At 54.0% G+C, this 25,350-nt stretch overlaps 2 protein-coding genes across 2 annotated transcripts in view; both read left to right on the forward strand.

Moving 5' to 3' along the window:
* The window catches only part of LOC125126920 (myosin-16-like), a 34,576-nt gene extending 28,021 nt beyond the window's left edge, over positions 1-6,555 (forward strand). Inside the window, 4 exon segments of the mRNA XM_047779258.1 lie at positions 814-986; positions 2,590-2,818; positions 4,051-4,156; positions 6,518-6,555. Coding sequence (XP_047635214.1) covers positions 814-986; positions 2,590-2,818; positions 4,051-4,156; positions 6,518-6,555 — 546 coding nt within the window.
* Positions 6,556-10,973: 4,418 nt separating this feature from the next.
* On the forward strand, positions 10,974-25,024 carry LOC125126921 (putative uncharacterized protein MYH16). Its single transcript, XM_047779259.1, has 11 exons — positions 10,974-11,101; positions 11,904-12,043; positions 13,577-13,704; positions 14,070-14,266; positions 15,444-15,576; positions 16,779-17,001; positions 18,283-18,422; positions 18,545-18,618; positions 21,398-21,546; positions 22,874-23,271; positions 24,755-25,024. The coding sequence occupies exons 1-11, from the start codon at positions 10,974-10,976 to the stop codon at positions 25,022-25,024; spliced, it is 1,980 nt and encodes a 659-aa protein (XP_047635215.1).
* The last annotated feature ends 326 nt before the right edge of the window (positions 25,025-25,350 follow it).

Genomic DNA, 25,350 nt, shown 5'->3' on the forward strand with positions numbered 1-25,350 from the left:
CACCACAGGTGACAAAGAGACAGCCTGGAAATGTCTCTGCTCTTTACCAGAAAGTAAAACTTCACTGATGAAACAGTGCAGAGCAAAGTGCTATTCCACTGAGTAAAATCATACAAGTTACAATTTTAGGATGCTAACTACATTCTAACCTTATTAAACTAAGCCAGATAGGATGAGCCAATGGGGCGGGGGGGGGGGGGGGAATAGCACTTTGAGGGAGGCTTTCATTGAATAAAAAGTGTTACATAGTTGCAAGCCCTGCTGCCCACGGTCACCTTTTTACGCAAACTGTGCATGGTGAGATCCCAGACCCCGCAGACCAAGCTGCCCACGACGGGTTAAGCTGACATCCTCACAGAAAGGCGATGCCTTCTCCCAAATCCGTTTTCATGGTGTTTGCCCTCCTGAAACACGTATCCATTGATACAGAGGTGGAGAGAGAGAGACAGTCGGAGAGAGCAGCGAGGCAGAAAGGGAAACTGGAACTGCGAATGTGGCCAGGGCTCCCCGTGCACGTATAACACAGATCAGACGTGAGCACTGGGCGCAGGAAGACATGCACCTTAGCGTCTCTCGGGATCAGAGAGCATCCTGAAGATTGGTCCTAAGCAAGGATGAGCCTTCCCTGTGGCGGCTTTGGGACATGCTGCATGGCATCTGCGGAAAGGGGCTCCACCTCACGGCTGCCGCAAGAGCTCATGTCTTCCCCAGTGGGGGTGTGAGGGCCAGTGGGAGGCAGAGCTCCCACAGCCCACCACCTACCCCCGGCAAAGCCCATTCCCCTAACACGCTATGGTGTTCCTGGACACCCAGGTCAAGCCGCTCCTGAACGTGGCTCGGCAAGAGGAGGAGATGAAGGCCAAGGAGGAGGAGCTGAGGAATGCTATGGCCAAGACCCAGGAGTTGCTAGGCAAGGTCAAGGAGCTGGAGGAGAAGACAGCCACGCTCGGCCAGAAGAAGAACGACCTCACCATCCAGCTGCGGGCCAGGCCGTAAGGGGGCCCCTGGGGGCAGGGAGGGAGCTGAGGGCCTTGGCAAGGGTCAGACCCAGAGGAGGGAGGGTGGTCTTCTGTGTTCCTCCAGACCACGGGCAAATCCGTGCCTTCTCTTTCCTTCACTGCAATGTCACCTTTGACCCAAGCACCCCATAGTGTCCACCCAATTCCTGCTTGCCCCCAGCAGCAGGCTGGCTCACACACAATCCATGCTGGGCCTACAGGGCTGTCCAGACATGGTGGCCCCAAGAAGGGGGAGGAGCGCCCCGGAGTGGGTGTGGCTCTGCCAAGGGACCTCAGGAACTTGCCCTCTTTCCTCTGCCTTCTTTCCCTCACCCATCAAGTGCCAACACATCAAATGACAGGGTTCCCATGGGCAGCCTGACTCCCAGTGATGAGTGGGTTCACAGCCGTGACCCTTCTGGTTCACAAGGGTCTTTCTCTGATTTGACCTTGACACCCGCCCCTTTAGATGCCTGATTTTCTTGTGCATCTTCAGGGTAGAAAACTCCATTTGACAGATCCCATCAGTAGAAGACCCACGACCCGGGAGGTCTCATTCCACCTCGGTCCTTCCCTCTCTGTCTCAGCCACATGCAGATTCGGACACAGCAGGCCCTCTCTGCCGACAGGGCGTCAGGCCTGCCCTGCCCACCGTTTCCCCAGGCCTGTCTCTAACATCCATCTCCCCACATCCTCTCTACACCCCTGAGAAGTTGCTCAGGCTGGGCTCCTTATGTGATGTTTGGAGAGACTAAGGCCAGGTGAGACCACAGTGGTAAAAGAATCTTCCATGTACCAAAGCTCCACCCCTTTATGGGCTCCAGCCCTTTAGGCGTTATGGCGATCATTTCCCTTATTTTTGCAGACAAAGAACTGAATTTCAGTAAAGTTATGAACCGAAAGTCAACCAGCAGGTCTGGTCTTCTGACTCTGTGGCCTGTGGCTGTCTGACACGCTGACCCCCTCCGGTTGTCGCTTCTCTGCCACGTACTGCCCAGCACTTGTGACAACTCCCACCTCCCTCTGTGTATCGGTTCCCCCACCTCGAAACCGAAGCGTATAGTCAACAGCTGCCTGGCTTGCTCCTCAGGCTTGTGCCAGGGAGGAACCAGGGGTGGGAAATGGTTTGTTAACACGGACGGACGAAGTCAACCCTGGGAGTTATTTGGACGGAGGTCTCCCACCCTGCTGGTGGAGAGAAACCTGGGCACACCTGGTCAGCAGGGTTGAGGGCCTCGTCTGAACTGACGGAGGTGTCCTGCTTGAGTGGCCTGGACTTCTCCTAGACCACTTCTGATCGCCCGGGATCTCGTTAACGTGCAGATTCGCAGGCAGCAGGTCACAGATGGGGCCTGAGAGTTTGCATCCTAGACGGCTCACAGGGCTGCTGCTGCGGGTGGTCTGAGGACCACACTCCTGGTCGACGCTTTGTCACACACGTCATCAAGGAGCATGGAGCTGGCCCACCACCACCCCCGCACAACCTCCAGGACACAGGGGTTTGGGGTCCATGAGCCCGAGGCCTGTCCACCATGGTGGTTCCCTGCAGGTGCCTGAACCCTGCCTTTGACCCAGGCTCTTGCCTCCCCCAGGAGCAGGAGAACCTGATGGACGCGGAGGAGCGCCTGACGCAGATGATGAAGGCCAGGATGGAGCTGGAGAGCCAGATCTCCGACATGCGGGAGCGGCTGGAGGAGGAGGCGGGCACGTCGGCCTCGCTGAGCGCCACCAAGCGCAAGCTGGAAGGGGAGCTGAGTGGCCTCAAGTGGGACCTGGAGGGCCTGGAGACCACGCTGGCCAAGACGGAGAAGGAGAAGCATGTGGGGAGGCCCTGGAGCCCCAGCCCAGTCCCCTCTCAGGACCGGGGAACCGCAGGGCTCGCCCTGCAGGGGCACAGCCGAAGCCCCCACGGCGGTGCTGCCCTGGACCCAAGCCACCCAGCCACACGCAGCTATTTTAACTTCATTCAATGCTGTTTCAAACGTGGGTCCTGCGTTGACCTGGCCACATTTCCAGGGCTCAGTAACCTCGTGTGGGGCGCGCTACTATGTCGGAGGCAGCACACGGATCATGCACCCCTTGTGGCCGAAAGTCCTGCGGGACAGAGCAGCTGACCCAGGAGGCTGAGAGCTGTTCCCGTTGCGGGGACACCCAGGCCTGGCTGGCTCCCCTCATGCCTGGGATTCCTAGGTGTCTCCCTGGCCCGCTGCCCACTCGGCCTCACCATCCACCCTCCCCTCTTCCCAGAAGAGGCAACCCTCTTGCAGGGTGGGGTCACCTTTGGCTGCCCAAACAAGCAGTTGCTGCTCCCCCAAGCAGCTCCCTGGCTCCCGATGCCATCTGGCTGGCCCTTGGCCCCAGACCCCTTCCTATCTCTCAATGGGTGGGGTCCCCAAGCGGGGGAAGGTGGACGCTATCTAAACTGGTTCTTCTCCAGCTTTGAGGCACACGCAAACCACTGGGACCTCCATAAGGCACAGGCTCTGGGCCGGCAGGTCCAGCGGGGCCGAGGGACTATGTAGACACGTCCAGCTCCCTCCCAGGCGACGTCACAGCTGATGTCCGAGGACCAGGCTTTGGGTGGCCAAGCCCTGACCAGTGTTTTTGCTGCCCCCTCGCCCCCAAGATTCTGACTTGGGGAGTTCCCGTTGTGGTTCAATGGATTGAGAACCCGACTAGTATCCATGAGGACACAGGTTCGATCCCTGGCCTCCCTCAGCGAGTTAAGAATCTGGTGTTGCTGTGAGCTGAGGTGTAGGTTGCAGACAAGGCTCGAATCCCACATTGCTGTGGCTGTGGCATAGGCCAGCAGCTGCAGCTCCAATGAAGCCCCTAGCCTGGGAACCTCCATATCTAAAAAGCAAAAAAAAAAAAAAGATTCTGACTTGGCTGGGTGGGCTGTGCCCCGGGCACTGGCATTTCTCAGGCTCCCTGGTGACTCTGGGGTGCAGCCAAGCTGCGGACCCTCTCTTGGAGCAAGTGGCTCCCGCGCCCCCACTCCAAGGGTATTCCCAGCCTTAAGGACTCTCTCTCTCCCTTCCCCCACCTCCAGGCCCTGGATCACAAGGTCCGCACCCTGACTGGGGACCTCTCACTTCGAGAAGACTCCATCGCCAAGCTCCAGAAGGAGAAGAGGGCCCTGGAGGAGCTGCACCAGGTGGGTGCCCGCCGCTTCTCCCTTGGAGGAGCAGGTGGGCTCAGAGACTGGAGACCCAGGTTCAAATCCTGGCTTTGCTGTCCCTCAGCTGGGGGCCCATGGGGAAGCCACAGAGTCTCCCTAAATCCCCATGTCCCCGTCAGTGAAGCGGGCATGGTCACTGGCTGCTGTCCTTGCAGGTTTGTTGTAAGTGAGGTGATGATATTGTTGAGTGCAAGGGGCAGGCACACTCGGGGAAGGTCCGGGCACACTCATGCGGAGCCGAGTGGGTTATGGAAGTGCCCTGTGACTCCTGATCCATCCAGGCAAGAAGTGACTCCTGATCCATCCAGGCAAAAACAAGCGTGAGCTGTCCAGGTCATGGGGAGGCCCACCCGGCTGTTTCAGGCTCCGGAGGGCACAGCCGACTCTGACCACCCACCAGGGCTGACCGTGGCATGGGGCCCCTCTGGCCCAGGGCCCACGAGCAAGTGAGGCCCAGCACCGGGCCGTGGACACCCATCCGTGTTTGCTGACGTCATGAATCTACAACTTGTTCCCAAGCGCCTCTCTCAGCTGCCTCTGCAAATACCGCTCCTTAGACGGTGATGCACCAGAGTGCCCCGCCTCAGAGCAAATACGCTCAGTTCTCATTACTCGAGGAAGCAAGTCAGTGAATCAGCAAAAATACTAAAGCTCTGCTCTCGGGCAAACACAGGCTTGGGTTCCTGCAAGCCTCTGGTGGTGGCGTTTTCGCTGACCAATGGTACACAACACATGGTGTGATAAATACATTACCTTGTGTTTTGTTTGTTTGTTTGTTTGTCTTTGTTTTGTCTTTTTAGGGCTGCACCTGCAGCATATTGAGGTTCCCAGGCTAGGGGGTCTAATCGAGCTGTAGCTGCCAGCCACAGCCACAGCCGCAGCAACACAGGATCCAAGCCCAGTCTTTGACCTACACTACAGCTCATGGCAACGCCAGATCCTTAACCCACTGAGCGAGGCCAGGGATCGAACCCGTGTCCTCATGGATGCTAGTCAGGTTTGCTAACCGCTGAGCCACGGTGGAGATTCCTCATTATTGTTTTATGTGTGTTTCTGTTTAAAAACACCTTATCTGGTACATGTTCTTGGTTACTTAAGACTGAACTCTCAGGCAACAGCCCCTCTCTCTCAGGCCTGAATGGAGCACATGGTAAATACATAGATTCTCCCTACAAAGCATGGCACCACCTTCCTGCGCCAGGAACACCAGGCAGCCCCTCAGCACTGTGCCTGGTGCCCGCGTAAGCAGCGAAGTCTCCAACCCAAAGCACCAAAATGGAAAAAATGTGGCCATCAATAGACCGGCAAGAGGACACTTGTTCGTAATCTGGGCTGAACTGAGAAGTCAGAGCATCACTGATCTGACCTCAGCCGGGAACATGTCCCCAGAGGGACTCAAAGCTCTCGCCACTCCGCCCAGGTCCGAGAATGACCACGGAAGCAGCACGAGTACTGATGTGGGGGTTACAGATACATTTTAGCGCGTAGGTAAATCGGCCGTTGGAGAAGGTACGGATGAGAAAGATGAGCGGTATTTCGGAACGCCCTCTCCCCATCCTGGATTGAAAACGCTAATAATGTAACGAAGACATGACTTGGGAAAAATCAATAAGGGGCCTTTCCGTGGAAAAGGAACAATGAGTGGAATAATTTCTAATAAATAATGGGGCTGTCAAAGTGTAAAAGCTCAGGCAGGTCTAAGAGGGTCTCTGACGGCTGTAGGCGGGACCGGAGGAGGTGGCGGTGACTCTGGTGGCAGAGTGCAGCTGCTGTCAGCCATGCGATTTTACAAAACGGTGACAGGTTCTCAGGGAGATTTTAACAACAACTAGTATATCTCAGTGTTCATGGGAGACTGTTTTTTTAAAACTGCAGTGTGTACTAAATGCAAAAAAAGCAGAAAGAGGAGCTGGGTTCTAGGTTCAGAAAAGTATAAAGAGTCATTTACTTACACGAGAGCCTGGATGGAACCTCAAATGTGTGACTGCAGAGTTATGCTCCACGGCGCTGACCATCCAGAGCAAGGTCAGATGTCCAGCATCCCTGAAAGCACCCACAAAGTGCCAGTGAGGCCCCCAGTTGTTGTGACCGCTAGAAGCCCAAGAGCTTTCCTGCATGCCCCATGGAGAACCAGAGCCCCCGACTGAGCCCTGGGGGCCCACCTGCGGCCGATGCAGGATGGGTCTGCCCTGGCCTCACCCACCACCAGGAGCAGATGCTCTGTACCCGATCCCTGAGGGCCCCGCAACTCAGCTGGGAAGTCGTGGTGGAGAACCAGCTCTGCCCAGCTGCTCCTGCCTGCTTTGTGGGACACACGTTTTTTATCTTTTCTTCCATAAAACCCTTGACGACCTGCAAGCTGAGGAGGACACCTGACCAAGAGCAACAGCAAGCTCAGCACCCAGATCCACGAGATAACACCCTGTCGCCGGGCCCAACTTTACAGCTCGACAGCGGGGGCCTTCCTAGGGCACAGGGGCCTCAGATACATTCTGAGACCTGGGAAGTGAGGGCCTTTCTGATGCCACAGCTAAGGAGCCAGGCCCGGTCTGGTTCTTCACCGTGTTCTGGGCTCAGACACCTCCCCTCCGCTATTGCCACTTTTTTTTTTTTTTTTTTTTTTTGTCTCTGTAGCTGGAGGATAACTGGGAACAGGAAAAGAAAATCCGGGCGGAAGTGGGAAAGGCTCGCCGGAAAGCCGAGAGTGACTTGAAGATGACCATCCGTAACCTCACCGAGAGGGAGCGGTCCGAGATGGATCTTGAGGAGGTGGTGAGATGCCATCTTTCACTTGGCCCGTCACAGTATTAGCAACATCTTAGCACTTCCGGCACCAGGAACTTGCCGAGGGCTTCACGTGTGATTAGTGCATGTCCCCTGTGTCTGCTCTGGGCCAGGAGCTGTGCCCAGCTTGGAGGATGAGGAAGGAAAGAGAAGGCACTTCCCAACTCTCAGGGAGCTTTCCTTAGCCTCACCCGGGACCTGTTGGGCGCTGGAAAGGAGACTGCTTCTAAGCAATGCACCCGCCCCAGAGGGTAGGGCGTCTTTGCAGAAACCTACAAACCGGGATCCCAAGAATCACAAGCAGGGAGTGATTCCCTAGTGGTCTAGTGGTCAGGACTCGGTGCTTTCCCCACTGCAGCTTGGGTTCAGCTCCGGGTTTGGAAACAGATCCCACATCAAGCCGCTGCACACGGCAACCACACACACAAAAATCACAAGCAGTCGAGGGGGTGTTATCACTATCACCCTGGCAATAACGTGGAGGACAGATACGGTGGAGAAAAACTGGAAGCTGGAGAGCTACTGCAATAGTCCATGCATATAAGCTGAAACTGAGTAAGAGGCCAAGGGAATGGAGATAAGGAGTCAGGCAGAATTTGGACAGTGCACCTTTGACGTATACTTGCCAAGGCAGTTCTAGAATACCACAGACGGCCAAGAGGGGCGTGTGCAGATAAATGTGCCCCTCAGCACGTTTCGGGGGGGAGGCCCCTGCCCTGCTCCCCACCTGCTGGGGCTCTGGCATCCTAGTTCTCACACATCAGGAGGACACAGCCTTTTGAGGCAAGTTTTCCCTAAAAAGGCCAAGCAGCGGTGTGCTTCTGGAGCCCCTAGAATGTAAGCTGCCCAAGCAGTGACCTCTGTCTGATTTGTTCACTGATGGTGTCCCTGGAACCCCAGACAATGTCTGGCATGAGGAGGGACTCGATAAACAGGAGGCAAATGAATAAATGCACCAGGGAGTGAATGAGCGAGAAGCCAGGGGAGCAGATTCTTGGGCTCTGTAGGGCGACCAGTCTCATCTGTAGGGTGAGAAGGCCAGGGGTCAAGAGTCAGTGGGTCTCAGCAGGACCAAGGTCTCCCCGCAGCGCCAGTTCCATTCCCGCACCAGCTGGCTGGTCTAGCGTTTTCTCAGGAGGTCAACCGTCCTCTTGCAGGAGAGACATGGAAACAGTTCGGTCAACTCTAAATATGAGGACAAGCAGTCTCTGAATTCCACGCTGCAGCGGAAACTCAAGGAACACCAGGTCTGTTGGGACAGGGGAGACCCAGCTCCCCCTGCGAAACGCACAGCCCAGGCCTTTTTTGTTTAATTTTCTTATTATAGTTGATTTGCAATGTTCCGTCAATGTCTGCTGTACAGCAAAGTGACCCGGTTACACATACACATACATTCTTTTTTTCACACTATCCTCCATCAGGCTCCGTCGCAAATGATTCCCTGTGCTGTGCAGCAGGATCGCACTGCTGATTCACTCCAGATGCAACAGTTTGCATCTACCAACCCCAAACTCCCAGTCCCTCCCTGCAAAAAAGAAACTCATGGACACGGAGAACAGACCTGTGGTTGCCAAGGGGGAGGGCGAGGGAGGGGGATGGACTGGGAACCCGGGCCTTTGCTCACATCGGCTGATCGGCTGCCGCCAGAGCCCTGGGAGACTGACCCATGTCCACCTGGCACCGGGTACATTCGAAGTCCTTACAGTGGCCACAGGGCCCTGCACACTCTGGCCCCTGCTCCTTCCCAGCTTGTCACCCACTGTTCCCCCCACACTCTGTACAGCTCCGCCGGCCCCTTGTGGGGTCTCGCACACCCCAGCCTTCCTCCGGCCTCGGGACCCCTGCACACACCCTCTGTGCCCTGCTCCCCTCTCCTTCGGACAGCGCCCCTCATATGCTGAGCTGCCTTCCATCCTTTCCATTGTAAAAGGCCAGGGGTAGCTCTCTAACTTCACACGGGAGAGAGACAGCCCCCTGGTCTGTTGATCTGCCTCTAGGCCCGAATCGAGGAGCTGGAGGAAGAGCTGGAGGCTGAGAGGGCCATGAGGGCCAAGGTAAGTGAATTACGTCTCCCCCTGCGGGAGTAGAAAGACCCAGTGCAGCCACGTTCCAAGCTTGGGCAGAAACTCATGCTCAGGAAGCCTAGAGAGAGGAGGATGGGATTCGCTGTTTCTTGAGCACCTTTGGTGTGCCAGGCCCTGTGCTACACACGCACAGCAGTGACCATGTGAGATGCCGAGATGCTTCTTTGTGGTGTGGTCCAAGGAGAGGCAGTGACGTTAGGCCGAGGACTTGAAGATGGAATTCAACAGGCAGATGCGGGGAGGAGTTTCCAGGCAAAGGGAACCAAATAGCACCTACGTGCACAGGCACGAGGTGAGAGAGGAAGAGCCAAGAGCGGACGGAGCCTTGAGGGCAGGGAGCCCAGAGGGGACCAGGCCAGAAAGCTGGTGGGAGATGCATCTAACAGCTCCAGATTCGGCCAAGCTGGGCTGGGGTCGGGATGGGCACTAAGGCCCACCCAGCGCAGGGAAGAGGACAGACCACCCTTGGCTGAGCATGAGGAGTGGTAGGCAGGGCACAGGGCCCCCCAAGTGCAGGCCCCCGGCCTCACAGACATGATGTGGTCATCAGTCCTTCCTAGAGAAAGAGGGGCTCTTGGACGACCACGGTCAATGTCATTCATTCCATCTCCCTCCAGGTGGAGAAACAGCACAGTGACCTGTCCTGGGACCTTGAGGACCTCAGTGAGTCTGGAAGAGGCTGGGGGAGCCACATCTGCTCAGGTACCCGGGAACCCCAATTCCTGCCTGCCTGCAGGGAGGAAAAATGCTGGACCATGAGCAGGGGGATAAAGACCAGTTAGTTCTTGCTAAATCCCCAGGGCTACCTTGAGGAGAAACCAATTAATAAGAAAGAACAGGCAAGAGAAGGAATTCCCATTGTGGCTCAGTGGGTTAAGAACCCAAATGGTATCCATGAGGATGGGGTTCGATCCCTGGCCTCACTCAATGGGTTAAGGATCCGCCATTGCCATTGCCACAAGCTGTGGTGTAGGTCGTAGACACGGCTTGGATCCCGAATTGCTGTGGCTGTGGCATAGGCCAGCAGCTGCAGCTCCAATTCAGTCCCTAGCCTGGGAACTTCGGTATGTCACAGGTGCAGCTCTAAAAAGATTTTTTAAAAAAGAAGAATAGGCAAGAGAGGGGCTGCTTTGGCTTTGTTCAGGGGCTCGTTGGTTTGGTGGTGTTACTGGAAGAGGGATTTGGACAGAATGCAGTGTATTAAAAGAACGTTTGAGAAGCAGTGAGAGCGGGAGAGGACTGCCATTGGAGAGAGTTCATTACATTCCCAAGGAGAAGGGCGGCCCCACAAGGGTCACGGGGGAGGCACCAGGGCAGTCCAGAGGCAGAGGGAGGGGGGCTGTAGCTAAGCGCCTTTATTGTGGTTCCCGAGGAAGGAAGGGGTGAGGCAGAAGAAGCAGATTTAGGATCAGCTGGTTTAGACAATTTCAGTGACTCCGGGACCCAGGGGCTGCCCCTAGGTGCCCGGCACCCACCCCTGGGGTGATGAGGGCAGATGGATAGTGGCTGAGAGTGTAAGGGCTCCACAGGGCAGGGGATTGGGGTGTGGGCTCTAAACTGGTTGGTTTGCATTTGAAATCAGGTCGTGTGCCATCTCTAGAAATCAGCTAACCCTGGAGGGACCGTCCTTCCTGGGTGGCAAAGCCTCAGATGTCAAAGCACAGGAACAGACAAGGCGTTTAATACCCTGTAGGACTGGCCTTTCGGTCAGGACATCCCCTTTGTGGGGTGCGGGAAGGCCAGGGGACCAGAGAGCAGGTGGCGGCATCCAGGTGGCCAGCCCGTAAGCCCTGCTTCTGCTCTCCCCAGATCGAGCAGAACCGCAAGTGGGAGGCCGAGCTGCTGAAGCTGTGACAGGAGCTAGAGGAAGCGGCCCTGCAGAGCGAGGCGGCGGCCTCCACGCTGCGCAAGAAGCATACAGACTCCATGGCTGAGCTGACCGAGCACTTGGAGAACCTGCAGAGGGTCAAGTCCAAGCTGGAGAAGGACAAGCAGGTTATGAAGGCCGAGATCGATGACCTCAGCGCCAGCGTGGAGACTGTGCAGAATCCAAGGTGAGGGGACACCCCTGCAGAGCCTTCCCGAATAGCCCCTGAGCCCCGAGCACGGAGGGCCCAAGACACGTCCTAGATGCTGTGAAGGGAAGCAAGGGAAGCGAGAGGGACCTGGCAGAGACACTGCTGGCTGGGGGTTTAACCTTAGCCAAGGTGCCTAAGCCAGTCGTGCCTCCGTTTCTCCATCTGTAGAGTGGGACAACGATCCCTGCCTCAGAGCGCTCTTGTTAGGGCTACGACAACCCCTGGCACAGAAGCAAAGCTCCATAAATGAGCTATTCTTATCAGGACATTGGTGTGACTGTTCCCTCAAGGAGCTGGAGACACGGTAGGAGAGGCGAGATAAGGGCAGTCATTGCACGATGACAAATTGATACACGGCAAGCGAGAAAATTAAGTTAGCTGCTCAACATGCATTTATCCAGCGCCTGCCACAGGAAGAGCCATCTAGGGACACAGGGAAGGGGGAAGCTCCAAAGGTGGGCAGAGATGCTGCTTCCGGGGTCCAGGTCCCAGCCAACGGGTGTCTCCCGGCTTCAGACACTCACTCTGTTTCATCTGCAGACTCCTGCCCTGACACTGGCATTTTCTTACTGGGCAAGGTCAGCAGGGGTCTGGAACGGAGGGGCTGTGGGCCGACCCAAAGGCTCTGGCTTTATGTTGATAGAAAATGGTGAGCCACTGGGGGTTCCTGAGACAGAGACTTCTGGAAGGATGAGGCAGGTGGTGGCCTGGGAGGCTGCACTAGGGGAACCCAGGTGGGAAGCAGGGAGGGCCTGGCCCGGGCCTCCCATTTCCTCAGTGGGTTCGTCCTCCCTGAGCAGATGAACGCCGAGGCCCACGTCCGAAAGCTGGAAGATAACTTATCAGAAGCCAACGCCAAGGTGGCTGAGCTGGAGCGGAACCAGGCGGAGATCAATGCCATCAGGACCCGCCTCCGAGGTGAGCCTGCCCCTCTCTGCAGCTTCCTGCTTCCTAAGGGACAGAGCAGGGAATGGAGCAGGGATCCTGAAGGAAAGTGAAAAGGCACCTGGGCCCCTCCCAGAGCTTCCCTGACCTTGGAAAATGTACATCCCCTGGGATGAGACAAGGAGGTTTCTTCCATCCTCTGAGTACCGCCAGTAACACCTTGCCAGGGCGAAAGAGGGCACACTAGTCAAAACATTTTCACATCGGTGCTTTCAATCCCCCCCGCCCAGGAGATCAGCAGCAGGGGCAGCAATACTGACAAAATGGGATTTTCAAACACGTTAAAACCTGACCTGCATACTAACCAGCGAACCTGTGTCACTAATGAGGGAACCTGGTAATGGTAACGCAGCCTTTGAAAAGCATCTGAGGGCTGGAGATCTGGAGATTTATACACCCAGTCGGGAAAGTAACGGCTCAGTTAGATGCCAAACTGACCCGTGTGGCCTACGGGACAACAATACTGCAACCTCGAGGTTTGATTTGGGGCTTTTTCTACCAGAAGAAATTCTTTGCATCCTTAGGTCAAAAATAATGCACAGCTCATCAATATGCAAGTTAACATCTAGCTTCACAGAGGCTGGGCTCTAAACAGGGGTAAACCTTTTTTTTTTTTTTTTTTTGCTTTTTAGGGCTGCACTCATGGCATGTGGAAGTTCCCAGGCTAGGTGTCCCATCGGAGCTACTGCTGCCAGCCACAGCCACAGCCAGGCGGGATCCGAGCTGCGTCTGCAACCTACACCACAGCTCATGGCAACGCCAGATCAGTGACCCACTGAGCGAGGCCAGGGACGGAACCCACATCTTCATGGATACTAGTTGGATTCGTTTCCGCTGCGCCACAACAGGAACTCTGGGGTAACACAAGTCAAGCAAAGGTGCATTTCCCTGGAGAAGCGAACACTCCTCAGGCAGGAACTTAGACAGCGCTCCGTTTTGACACCACAGAACCTACAGGCATCCTGTGGCCTTATTTCCCACACCCTGACTACTTTTAAACATCAGTATCCCCACTTGATGGATAAGAAAAGTGAAACTCAGAGAGATGAAGTGACTTGCCCATGGACACAAAACTGAAGACTCTTGGAGCAGAACCAGAAACCCTGGCTCATTCTCTCCGGCTCAGGCACCTCCTCTTGCTGGCCTCTGGCCCTTCCAATCGGTCCCCAAATGACAGGAGTGTAGGCTCTGGGACTGTGACAAATGCACTTTTCAAGCAAACACTGTTTTCTCCAAAAGTCTTTGCTGTACCTCCTGCCAGGGGCTGGGGCTTTGTTATCTGAAGCTGCTTATCCCACGCGAGTTACGTCAATGTTGGCGACCCTTGGGCACTTGTCCCCTCCGGGGCCCATGTCACTTGGGCAGCTGATGGGGTGGTCACCATGCGCCCCATTCCAGCTCAGCGGGCCACGCCGCCATAGTGATGGGTACTTTGGGAGCGAGGCTTAGGATCTGGCTGGGAGCCAGTTCTCCACCTAATGCTTCTTCCCTTCCCTCCTCACCCAGCTGAAAACAGTGAACTGAGCCAGACACAGGAAGAATCCCAGTGCCGCCTCAATCAAATCCTGCGGATAAAGACATCACTGACGTCGCAGGTGGACGATTACAAGAGGCAGCTGGATGAAGAGTCCAAGGTTTGTTTGGGGCGGGGGAGGGGGACAGAGCTGCCTCCTCGAGGAAGGTGACACGTTATGAAGATGTAGAAGGGACGCGAAAAATACGTGATTCCGCAGCAAGGGAGAACGTTACCTGCGAAACCAGAGTTTGCTGTGTGCAGGCATGCAACTAAATGAAATTAAGGAAACAGCGTATCCCTGCGGACAATCGCTGGAAGAAATTACGGAGAATTAAAGCCTGATGGCTTGGATTGTAGACTCCTGGGTCTCTTCCCCCCTTTACCTGCTGCTTTACTCACTTACCTGATATTGTTGATTGACACCACGAGTCTCTAGGTCCTCCTGGCCTTGGGGCCTCTGACAGGCCCGTCTGGTCCCCGCAGGCCCGCAGCGCGGCCGTGGTGAGTCTCGCCAACACCAAGCATGACCTGGGCCTGATCAAGGAGCAGCTGGAGGAGGAGCAGGGCGGCAAGTCGGAGCTGCAGCGCCTTGTGTCCAAACTCAACACCAAGGTGACCACCTGGAGGACCACGTATGAGACGGGCGCCATCCAGAGGGTGGAGGAGCTGGAGGAGACCAAGTGAGCATCACTCTGTGCCCAGGAGGCAGCGGGTGGGCAGGCGGGCGACAAGGTCTGAGCTCAGTCTCCTCTGAGGCCGGGGTCCTGCCCGGGAGAAGGCAGTTCACTGGCTCCCCTTAAAGGGGGGACGAGTGTCTGGACGGAGGAGCCCACTGCGTGCCCCGCCGCCTTCAGCTCCCCTCTTCAAGGGCTCTCTTACCTATATCCTCTGCCCAGATGTGCTCAGGAAGCTTCCACAGGCCTGGTGGGTCTGGGGCAGGGCCCCTTGGGGATGCTGGGAGGACCCAGGCCACACTCCGGGGAGGGGCCCCCCTCGGCCAGGTCCCCAGCTCTGTGGTCAACGCCCTCGAGTCCTGGGAGCCTTCTTCCTCCTTCACAAACCAGAGACACAAACGTGGTGCTTGACAGGCCTGAGGAAATAGGAGTGGACATGTGAACAGGTCTCTGAGCCGCCCTCTTGCACAAGAAGGAGCTGGCGCGGGTGCCCATGGGCCCAGGCACCCAGGGAAGACCTGTGTGTGAGCCTCCTGTGCCAGGCAGGGAGGGGACCCCAGCCTGCTCGCTGGTGCCTTCCATCCTCTGGAATCTGCGGTGAGGGCAGTAAGCGCGGGCCTTCCAGCCGACAAGGACCTTCATCTGGACCTCTTCGTACACTGAGCCTCCACCCGCCTTCCTGCGGCACCGCCTCCTGCCCTCCAGTTCTTGCCTGTTGTCTACGGAGAGCTTCCAGGGCCGCCTGGTCCCACCCCAGGCTCTCCTTCTGGGCTAAACCTAAATTTCAAACCCTCCCCCGTCTCTGCCCGGAACCCCTTCCCCAGACACCCACAGGGTCCCTGCCTTTACCACGCATGCCCCTCTCGGCTTTATTTTTCTGTAGCACTGACGTCATTTTTGTCTTGTATTGTCCCCCTTCTAGAACAGAAATTCACGAGAGCGGGGCTCTTGGTCTGTTTTATTCACTGCTGTTTCCCTAATGCCTAGAGCGAGACCTGTTAATGCCAGAGCAGAACCAGTCCCTGTTGGTTGAGTGGATGACCAGACAGGGGCTGCCCTGCTCTAAACACCCCCTCATCGCCTGCATCTTTCTCACGGTGACACCAGAGCTCAGTGCCACACCGGCCTCCCTGCCCGTGGGCTCCTATGTTTCCTTGATGGCCCTTCCTGCCCTCATTCACAGGAGGAAGCTAACCGCCAGGCTCCAGGAAGCAGAAGAGGCAGCAGAAACGGCCCAGGCCCGGGCCGCCTCCCTCGAGAAAAATAAACAGAGACTCCAGGCAGAAGTGGAGGACCTCACCATCAACTCGGAGAAGGTCAGAGGGGCAAACCTTCCAAGGCTGCTTACATGCCAGGTCCAAGGGCCCACGGGCAGCTGGATGGGACTGTCACATGTCAGGTCTGCAGGAAGCAACAGGTGGCCAGGAGGGTAAAACACTCAGGCCCACTAGACATTGGAACATGTCCATATGCTCATGATTTGGAGATCTTCACACTCAAGCAGCCGCTGTTTAAACAGGCCCGTGACACGTGCAGGGGTTGACCGGCAAGATGCTACTGTGCAGCATACAGAACCACATTCAGTGTCCTGGGATCAACTCTAGTGGGAAAGAGTATTTTGAAAAAGAGTGAATATATATATAACTGAATTACCTTGCTATAGAGTAGAAATTATCTCAACATTGTTAAATCAACTATATTTCAGTTAAAAAAAAACAACAACAACAACAAAAATAAATAAATAGGTCCATGACGAAGATAAAACTCAGCCCCAGGAAGTCCTGGAACCTACTGCCCCTGTTCCCCTTCCTCTCATGCAACCCATGTCCCACACACTTTTTGTGACTACATAATCCTTTGTGCATCTCTGATTCACACTTCTTTGCCAGTCTCTGGCAGGATGAAATAAGATTTCCCATGGCACACACCACTTGGTCCAGATGAGGTCAGAGCCGTGTAAGAGGCTCCGGAAAAAAAGTCCTAAAACCCCAACTAGGTTTTGTTCCCCACCCCTCAAATTAAGAAATGAGCAGAAATTTACAACATCGAATATTGCACCGCAGCAAAAACATGGTTGCTGGGGAATAATGAGAAAGATGGAAGGGCTATGCAAAATAATGCCTAAGAATAATCAGGATTGATTTGCCAGCAAAATAATATCCCACCCACCTCCTGTACAACATATATGAGTGTATTATAGAGGAATTCGTCATGGAGAGTTAAGTGAAGTCACAGATCTCAGAGGACCATTGAGGCCCAGCTCCCTCATTGTCCACCCGAGAAAATCCTTGCCTGGGAAGACAAGGCGGACGGCCAAGGTCACACACCCAGAAGTAGAAGTTTTAGACCCAGACCGTAACTCCCTCTGGACTCCCCGTTCTGTGCTCGGGCTGTCCGTGTCGGCCTCTATCCCAATTCCTAACACGTGGTCCTCAGAGTTACCAGGAAGGGAGGGGGCAGACGGCGAGGAGAGGGCAAGAAAGGCAAGGCCCCTGATACCCGCCCCACCTCGCTGCAGGCCAACGCTGCCGCCGCCGCCGCCGCCCTGGACAAGAAGCAGCGGGTCTTTGACAAGATGCTGGCCGAGTGGCAGCAGAAGTGTGAGGAGCTGCAGGTGGAGGTGGACACGTTGCGGAAGGAGTGCCGCACGTACATGACCGAGAGCTTCAAGATCAAGACCGCCTACGAGGAGTCCCTGGAGCATCTGGAGTCGGTGAAGAAGGAGAACAAGACTCTGCAGGGTGAGTCTGGGGGCAGGCAGCCCGGCCTGCAGGGACGAGGACACTGCCAGGTCCCCTTCTGCCTGCACCTGTCATGGGTCTGAACACCCGGCGCGTAGTAGGTGCACAATCAATGGTGTCGACTAGCAGGTGTTTTAGCGAAGCACTTGGGCATGCAGCAGTGTGACTTTGGGCGGGTGAGTGACCTAGCCTTTCTGTGCCTCAGCTTTCTTATCTGTCAAATGGGGAAATAACCCCGCTTTCCTGGTAAGGCTGTTGCAATAATGAAATAAGACAAAAATGTGTCAAGTCCTCACTCGGCGGAGCAGCTCGTCAAAGAAGGGCTCAGTAGATGTGAGATACTGGGCCTTACGTCTATCACACGGAGACGATATATGTGTAGATGCATGTCTTACACGCAGGCGTCTCGGGCTGGGATTTCATTCTCTTGGATATTGCTTGAAAAGTCCCTCTTCTGCTGAGTGGCAGACATGAAATCGTAGTCCGTGGAGGGGCTCCTCAGTCTGGGTTGCCGCATCCTGCCTTCTCCTCAGGGTTGTATCTGCGTCCCGGGGGTGGTTGATGTAGTGTCCCTGCAATGGAGGGTAGCTGCAGATGAACCTCGACTGTCCCCAAAGCTGCCCAAGGTCCTATGAGTCCCTTCCAGGGGAGCTCTCTGCTTAGAGGAGACCATCTTTGGAGTCAAGTGTTTGAGGTATAAGGGCCTCTGCTTTCTTTATCTCAAGAGACTAAGTACTGAAGGACTTGGGCATCAAGTAAAAGATTGGGTTAAAGAGTGGGGAGGATGGAGTTCCCGTCATGGTGCAGTGGTTAACGAATCCGACTAGGAACCATGAGGTTGAGGGTTCGATCCCTGGCCTTGCTCAGTGGGTTGGGGACCCGCGTTGCTGTGAGCTGTGGTGTGGGTTGCAGACACGGCTCGGATCCCGCGTTGCTGTGGCTCTGGTGTAGGCAGGTGGCTACATCTCCAATTAGACCCCTAGCCTGGGAGCCTCCATATGCTGCGGGAGCAGCCCTAGAAAAGGTAAAAAGACAAAAAAAAAAAAGGAAAAGAAAAAGAAAAAAGACTGGAGAGGAAGAGCTGGACCAGATATAGGCTGCCTGAACTAGGAGAGGAAAGAAGACAGGAGGGGATGGTGATGCTGAGGGTCCCTGCCTATTCCCCCCACCAGCTCCCGGTGCAGGGGAGAGGAGACAGGGGAAGAGCCATGTCACCTGCTGTGACCCCTGGGAGGCTGGCAGTCCTCATGTTTCTTATTAACAAGCATGTTTCTCTTGCAGAGGAGATAAAGGAACTGATTGATCAGCTGGGTGAGGGAGGACGGCGTATACATGAGCTGCAGAAGATGAAGAAAACGTTGGAGATTGAGAAGGAAGAAGAACTCCAGGTGGCCCTGGAGGGAGCCGAGTCTTCCCTGGAGGTAACCACGTGGTCATCACCCTGGGGGCTAGTCCTTGGCCAGGGACCATATACCTGCTGGGCCAGGAAGGCCAACATTTATATTCCTTGCAGGTTGAAGAGAGCAAGGTGATTTGAATTCAGCTGAAGCTGGCTCAGGTGAAAGCTGACATCGACCGGAGAATTCACGAGAAAGAGGAGGAATTTGAAGCTACGAGGTAGGGGGCTGACAGGGAAGGGTGTCTCCCCTTAGGTAGCATGATGGAGCAGAGTCCAGAAGCCTGGGTCTCTGCCACCTATGAGTCATGTGAGCTTGAGCAATTTAGGCAAACCTACCTGAACCTGTTTGCTCATCTATAAAATGGGAATAATGATGCTACCTTAAACTGATGTGGTACTCCTGGTTTATACTTAAAAATATAGCACTTTGGTATATAAACTAAAAACCCCATGAGAAAATCACTCAATTCAAAATTGGGTACGGCAGAGTTCCCGTCCTGGCTCAGTGGTTAACGAATCCAATTAGGAACCATGAGGTTGCGGGTTCGATCCCTGGCCTCACTCAGTGGGTTAAGGATCCGGCGTTGCCATGAGCTGTGGTGTAGATCACAGACGTGGCGCGGATCCCACGTTGCTGTGGCTCTGGTATAGGCTGGCAGCTACAGCTCCAATGAGACCCCTGGCCTGGGAACCTCCATATGCCGTGGGAGCAGCCCTAGAAAAGGCAAAAAGACAAAAAAAAATTGGGTAAAGGACTTGAATGGACATTTCTCCAAAGAAGCCGTACAGATGGCCAATAAGCATATGGAAAGATGCTCAATATCATTAGTCACTGGGGAAGTACGAATCCAAACTGCAATGAGATACCACTTCACTCGCATCCAATAAACAGAAAAATAACAAGTGTTGGCAAGGATGTGGAGAAACCGGAACTCTTGTGCACTGTTGGTTGGAATGATAAATGGTATAGCTGCTGTGGAGGCCCCTCAAAAAGTTTGAAATGGAATTACCATAGGCAGGATCCAACAATTCTGCTTCTGAGTATATACCCACGAGAATTAAAATCGGGGCTTTCAGAGGTGTTTATAGACCCATGTTCAGTACAGCATTTTAGAGCTTAAATGTGGATGCACCCCAAGTATTCACTGATGAATGAATGGATAAACAAAATGTGGTCTCTCCGTAATAGTGGAATTTTTTTCTTTTACATGGTCTTTTCCATTATGGTTTATTTCAGGATACTGCATATCGTTCCCAGTGCTATACAGTAGGATCTTGTTGTTTATCCATCCTACATATAATGGTTTACATCTGCTAGTCCCAACCCAATCCAAGCTTCCCTCGTTTCCACGCCCTCCTGGCAACCACAAGTCTCTTCTCTATGTCTGTGCGTCTGTGTCTGTTTCATAGATAAGTTCGCCTGTGTCGTATTTTAAGATTCCACATGTAAGTGATATTGTGTGGCATTGGTCTTTCTCTTCCTGACTTTGCTTAGTATGATAATCTTTAGGTTTATGCATGTAGTTGCAGATGGCATTAGTTCATTCTTTTTATGGCTGAGTAATACTACATTTTTATGTATGTACCACATCTTCTTTATCCATTCATCCATTGATGGACATTTGGGTTGTTTCCATGTCTTGGCTATTGTAAACAGTGCTGCTGTGAACAGAAGGATGCATGTATCTTTCCGAATTATAGTTTTGTCCAGATAGATGTCCAGGAGTGGGATTCCTAAATGATACGGCAACTCTATTGTTAGTTTTTTGAGAAACCTCCATACTGTCCTCCACAGTGGTTGCACCAACTTACATGCCCACCAACACCCTCTCCCGTATTTGTTATTCATACAATGGAATCGTATTCCGCCTTAAAAAGGAAGGAAATTCTGACACCTGCTACGACATAGTTGAAACCTGAGGACAGGATGCTGAGAAATAAGCCAGTCACAATAAGACAAATACTGTATGATTCCATGTATACGGAATACTTAGAAGAATTGTCAAAATCAGAAACAGTGGTTGCCAGGGGCTGATAGGGTGGGGAGAGGTTCGAAATGAGGGAGTTACTGCTTCTTGGGTGCAGAGTTTCAGTTTTACTAGATGGAAAGAGTTCTGGAGATGGATGGTAGAAATGATAGCACAACATTAGGAATGTATTGAACACCACTGAGCTGTATTCAAAAACGGTTAAGGCAGTAAATTGTATGTACCAAAGGGGGGGCCTGTGAGACAGGTGCAATTATCCCATCTGAGATATTAGGCTAATGAGAGCTTCCTCATCACCTCTCTGGGACGTGAAAATTAAATGAGACTGTAGATATGAGAGCACATGTTAATCTGAAAAGCCATACAGATACTCATTATTACTAACATTCATGAGCCCTTAGAAAACATCTAACACACCACGGAAAGGAACTGACTTGACTCAATGGTTTTTAGCTGTGCAGCAAATCACTACAATTTTTTTTTAATTTTTTTTTTATTGTCTTTTTGCTATTTCTTTGGGCCGCTCCCACGAAATATGGACGTTCCCAGGCTAGGGGTCAAATTGAAGCTGTAGCCACCGGCCTACACCAGAGACGCAGCAACGCGGGATCCGAGCCGCGTATGCAACCCACACCACAGCTCATGGCAACGCCGGATCGTTAACCCACTGAGTGAGGGGAGGGATCGAACCCGCAACCCCATGGTTCCCAGTCGGATTCATTAACCACTGAGCCATGACGGGAACTCTGACATGTTTTTCATTATGTTGGAGCCTCCGTTGCCTTGCAGGGCAGTTTTCCATATTAAATAAATTGAGGTCACAAAGGCATATGGTAAGTACTGACTTTCCATTCCTTTTCCCAAAGCAGGAAGCTTAAAGGGGAGATACAGTTTAATCTCACAACACGGTGGCCCAACCACACTGTTGCTGAGACCTCTCAAAAGGGAGGTTTCACACACCCGGAACAGTGGGCCCGTATGCCAAGGTCTCCTCTGCTTGGACTTGCAGGAAAAACCACCAGCGGGCCATTGAGTCCTTACAGGCCAGCCTGGAGGCAGAGGCCAAGGGCCGGGCAGAGGCACTTCGGCTCAAGAAGAAGATGGAGACAAACCTGAATGAGATGGAAATCCAGCTGGACCATGCCAACAAAAACAACAGTGAGCTTGTGAAGACGCTAAAAAGGCTACAACAGCTGGAGTTCCTGTCGTGGCGCAGTGGTTAACGAATCCGACTAGGAACCATGAGGTTGCGGGTTCGGTCCCTGCCATTGCTCAGTGGGTTAACGATCCGGCGTTGCCGTGAGCTGTGGTGTAGGTTGCAGACGCGGCTCGGATCCCGCGTTGCTGTGGCTCTGGCGTAGGCCGGCGGCTACAGCTCCGATTCGACCCCTAGCCTGGGAACCTCCATATGCCTCGGGAGCGGCCCAAGAAATAGCAACAACAACAACAATAACAACAACAAAAGACAAAAAAATTTTAAAAAAGGCTACAACAGCAAATCAAGGTAGCCATCTGGGAGCAGGAAGAACCAATTACCAAGCCAGCCATCCTCGGCCCACAGGCTCACCAGGAGCTAAGGACATGCCTGTCCAACCAGGATAGGAGCATGAGAGCAAGAATGTGGGGTGGCTGGCAGACTAGGGATCAGCAGACCAGAGATTGGGATTGTATACACGAGAGGCCCCAGGGACCAAAATCCATATCCTGGACTAATGGAACGAGAGAAGGAGGGAAACAGGAAGTTGGGCCTCTCTTGCTTTTCAAAATAATTTATGACTCTTTAGGAATGATTTCAGACATAAAAAAAAAATAAAGAAAGAACATAACACACTCATGTACCCACCACTCCCTTAAACAGAGTGGAAGTTCTGCTTTACCTCCATCTGTCTCCAGCCTGGTCTGCAGCACACGCAGGGCTGGATCCATGCATTCCACACATGTTTGCTGGAGACCTGCCCTGTCCGGCACTGTATCAGGTGCTAGGGGTACAGGAATGGATAAAACAAACATTGGAGTTCCTGTCGTGGTGCAGTGGAAACGAATTCGTCTAGGAACCATGAGGTTGTGGGTTCGATCCCTGGCCTCGATCAGTGGGCTAAGGATCTAGTGTTGCTGTGAGCTGTGGTGTAGGCTGGCAGCTGTAGCTCAGATTTGGCTCCTAGCCTGGGAACCTCCATATGCCATGGGTGCAACCCTAAAAAAGCAAACAAAAGCAAAAAAAAAAACCAAAAACCAAAAAACAAAACCCAGCAAAAAACCAAACATCCCTGCAGATAGATCATAAGCAACAAATAAACAAAACTGTGGTATTAAAAATGCTGAGAAGGGCTATGGAGAAAAAATAAGACGAGTGTAGGGAGGGGGGAATTAGCCAGTGGGGGTGTAGCTGTCCGTGGTCACTGAGGAAGGCCTCCTCCTCGGGGAAGGCCCTGCTAGAAACACCAGGTGCTCGTCATCAAGAAAGCCTTGACCTTGTGCTGACCAGGCTGCACAGATCCTCCGGACAGCCGGGCCCTGCATCGCCCAGCCCCTGACCTCCCCAAGGGCAGGGCCATGCTTTGCACCACCTTCCCCTGGAGCCTCCACCTCCCCACCAGGAAGGCCAGGTCACACTCAGGCCTGGAGACTGCCCAGGCTGTGAAAGGTGGGGCTCAGGCCGGGTCCTCTTGCCCAACCCAGGACCTGCAGATCCAGATGGACAAGGATGCCCGGCAGCACGAGGAGCTGCAGGAGCAGTACAACCTGCAGGAGCAGTGCCTGAGCCTGCTGCAGACAGAGCTGGAGGAGGTGCGCTCGGCCCTGGAGGGCAGTGAGCGCTCACGCAAGCTGCTGGAGCAGGAGGTGGTGGAGGTCACCGAGCGGCACAACGAGCTCAACGTCCAGGTACCGGGGCAGCTCCTGGCTGAGCCGTGTGGACTCCCACTCGGGGTGCTGGGGTGGGGCTGGGGCAGTGCCCAAGCCTCGTGGGCTCCCCTCAATACTCAGGGGTGGGTGGCGTCCCCTCTCAGCAGATCCTCAGGACTCACCTAGAGCTTTCTCTGTTTTTCCCCTTGGCTTGATGTGGGATCTCAGTTCCCAGACAAAGGACTGAACTTGGGCCACAGTACTGAAAGCATCAAGTCCTAACCATTCAACCACCAGGGAACTCCTTGCTTTCCTTTTGCTATGGTTTAAAAAAAAAAAGCAAGGGAGTTCCCTTGTGGGGAACCACTAACCCCGGTGGCCTAATAGTTAAGGATCTGGTGTTGTCACTGCTGTGGCTCGGGTCACTGGGGCGCAAGTTCAATCACTGGCCCAGGAACTTCCACATGCCACAGGTGTGGCCAAAAATAAAATAAAACAAAAGAGGAGTTCCCATTGTGGCTCACCAGTAACAAACCCAACTAGTACCCATAACGATGCAGGTTCAATCCCTGGCCTCTCCCAGTGGGTTAAGGGGCTGGCGTTGCCACAAGCTGCGGTGTAGGTCACAGATTCAGCTAGGACCTGGCATTGCTGTGACTGTGGCGTTGGTCAGCAGCTACAGCTCCAATTCAACCCCCCAGCCTGGGAATATGCTGCGGGTGCAGCCCTAAAAAGAAAACAAACAAACAAAAAATAACTAAAAAGTACCGTCTTAATCATTTTTTCCCTGCAGAACTTTTCAAGACAGACTCCCAGACTTCCCCCTGGAGATTCTGATCCAGTGGGTCTGTGGTGAGACCCCCAGGAATCTAAACTCTTAGAAACACCTCACAAGACATTCTGATGATTTAGTCAATTTTTAAGGACCACCATTACCCCACAGCACACTAAAGATAGAACTTCAGAACTGGAAGGGATCCAGAATAGTCTGAAGTCTGATATTCATTGCACAAATGAAAAACCGTGGCCCAGAGCGTTGGGTGGCTCATCCATGGCAACACAGACCCCGTGTGCTGCCAGTGGCGACCCCAGTACTGCAGCCCTCTACCAGCAGGGCTTCATTCTTACTCATCCTCTCGTGGGAGTTCCCCAAAAGAAAAAACTGTACATGGGACATGTAGGGATTACAACCCCATTCAGAGATAAAAAACTAATCCTGGAGGTAAAACATTTGTGCACACAGGCAGGAGTCCTAGGACTTGAACTTGGGTCTTCCCGGCTCCAAGTTCAGGATTGTTCTAGAGCTAAATGATGTTATTCCTGGGCTCCTTGTGATGTGAGCTCTGCTCTAAAACCCAGAGAAGGATGCAGGGGAGAGACCTCCACCCTGAGCAGAGGGTCCAGGGCCATTTCCTGCTGGGGGCTCTTGTCGGCATGTCTGGGGAGAGGGTCGCTTTCCCTGGACCTGGGAAGGGCTCTGCAGATTCCTGGCTCATGGCGATGTCTTCATTTCCTCCTCCAGAACCAAAGCCTCCTCGTGGTCAAGCGCAAGCTGGAGTCGGATGTCCAGCGCATCTCCTACGAGCACGAGGAGCTCATCAGTGAGTTCCGCTCGGCCGAAGAGAGGGCCAAGAAAGCCACGACAGACCTAAGTGTGTGCGCTGCCCGCTGTGACCAGGAGGGGCCTGGGCACCCCTCGCCAGGCCCCCGGCTGAGGACCAGGCCCCCCCCCCGGCAGGGAAGGCTGCCTCCTCCCATCATGGGTCACTGTGGGGTCCTGTCCCTACTCTGAGGAGTCCTGAGGCTTTTCTGAAAAGCCAAACCCAGGAGGTAAAGAATAATTAGAAGATCTGTCTGATCATGAGAGATGAAAGCATGAGGCCTGGGCACGCATACGGAAGGAGCTGTGGAAGTGGGCTCATCTGAGCAGCATTTGGGCAAAGGAGTCGCATTAAACCAGCCATGAGGGGAGGGCTAGTGAAAGGAGGGGTTTCGTGCCCCAGGGTCTTGGGGCTGGATGTCAGCAAGATGGGCCACCAAGCGTTTTCACCCCAGTATCCTCTGGGTGCTCAGTGGTGGATACTCAACATGTCCCACGGCAAAGACGAGGGATACAGA

The sequence above is a fragment of the Phacochoerus africanus genome, chromosome 5 (genome assembly GCF_016906955.1).
Source record: "Phacochoerus africanus isolate WHEZ1 chromosome 5, ROS_Pafr_v1, whole genome shotgun sequence".
Lineage (NCBI taxonomy): Eukaryota > Metazoa > Chordata > Mammalia > Artiodactyla > Suidae > Phacochoerus > Phacochoerus africanus.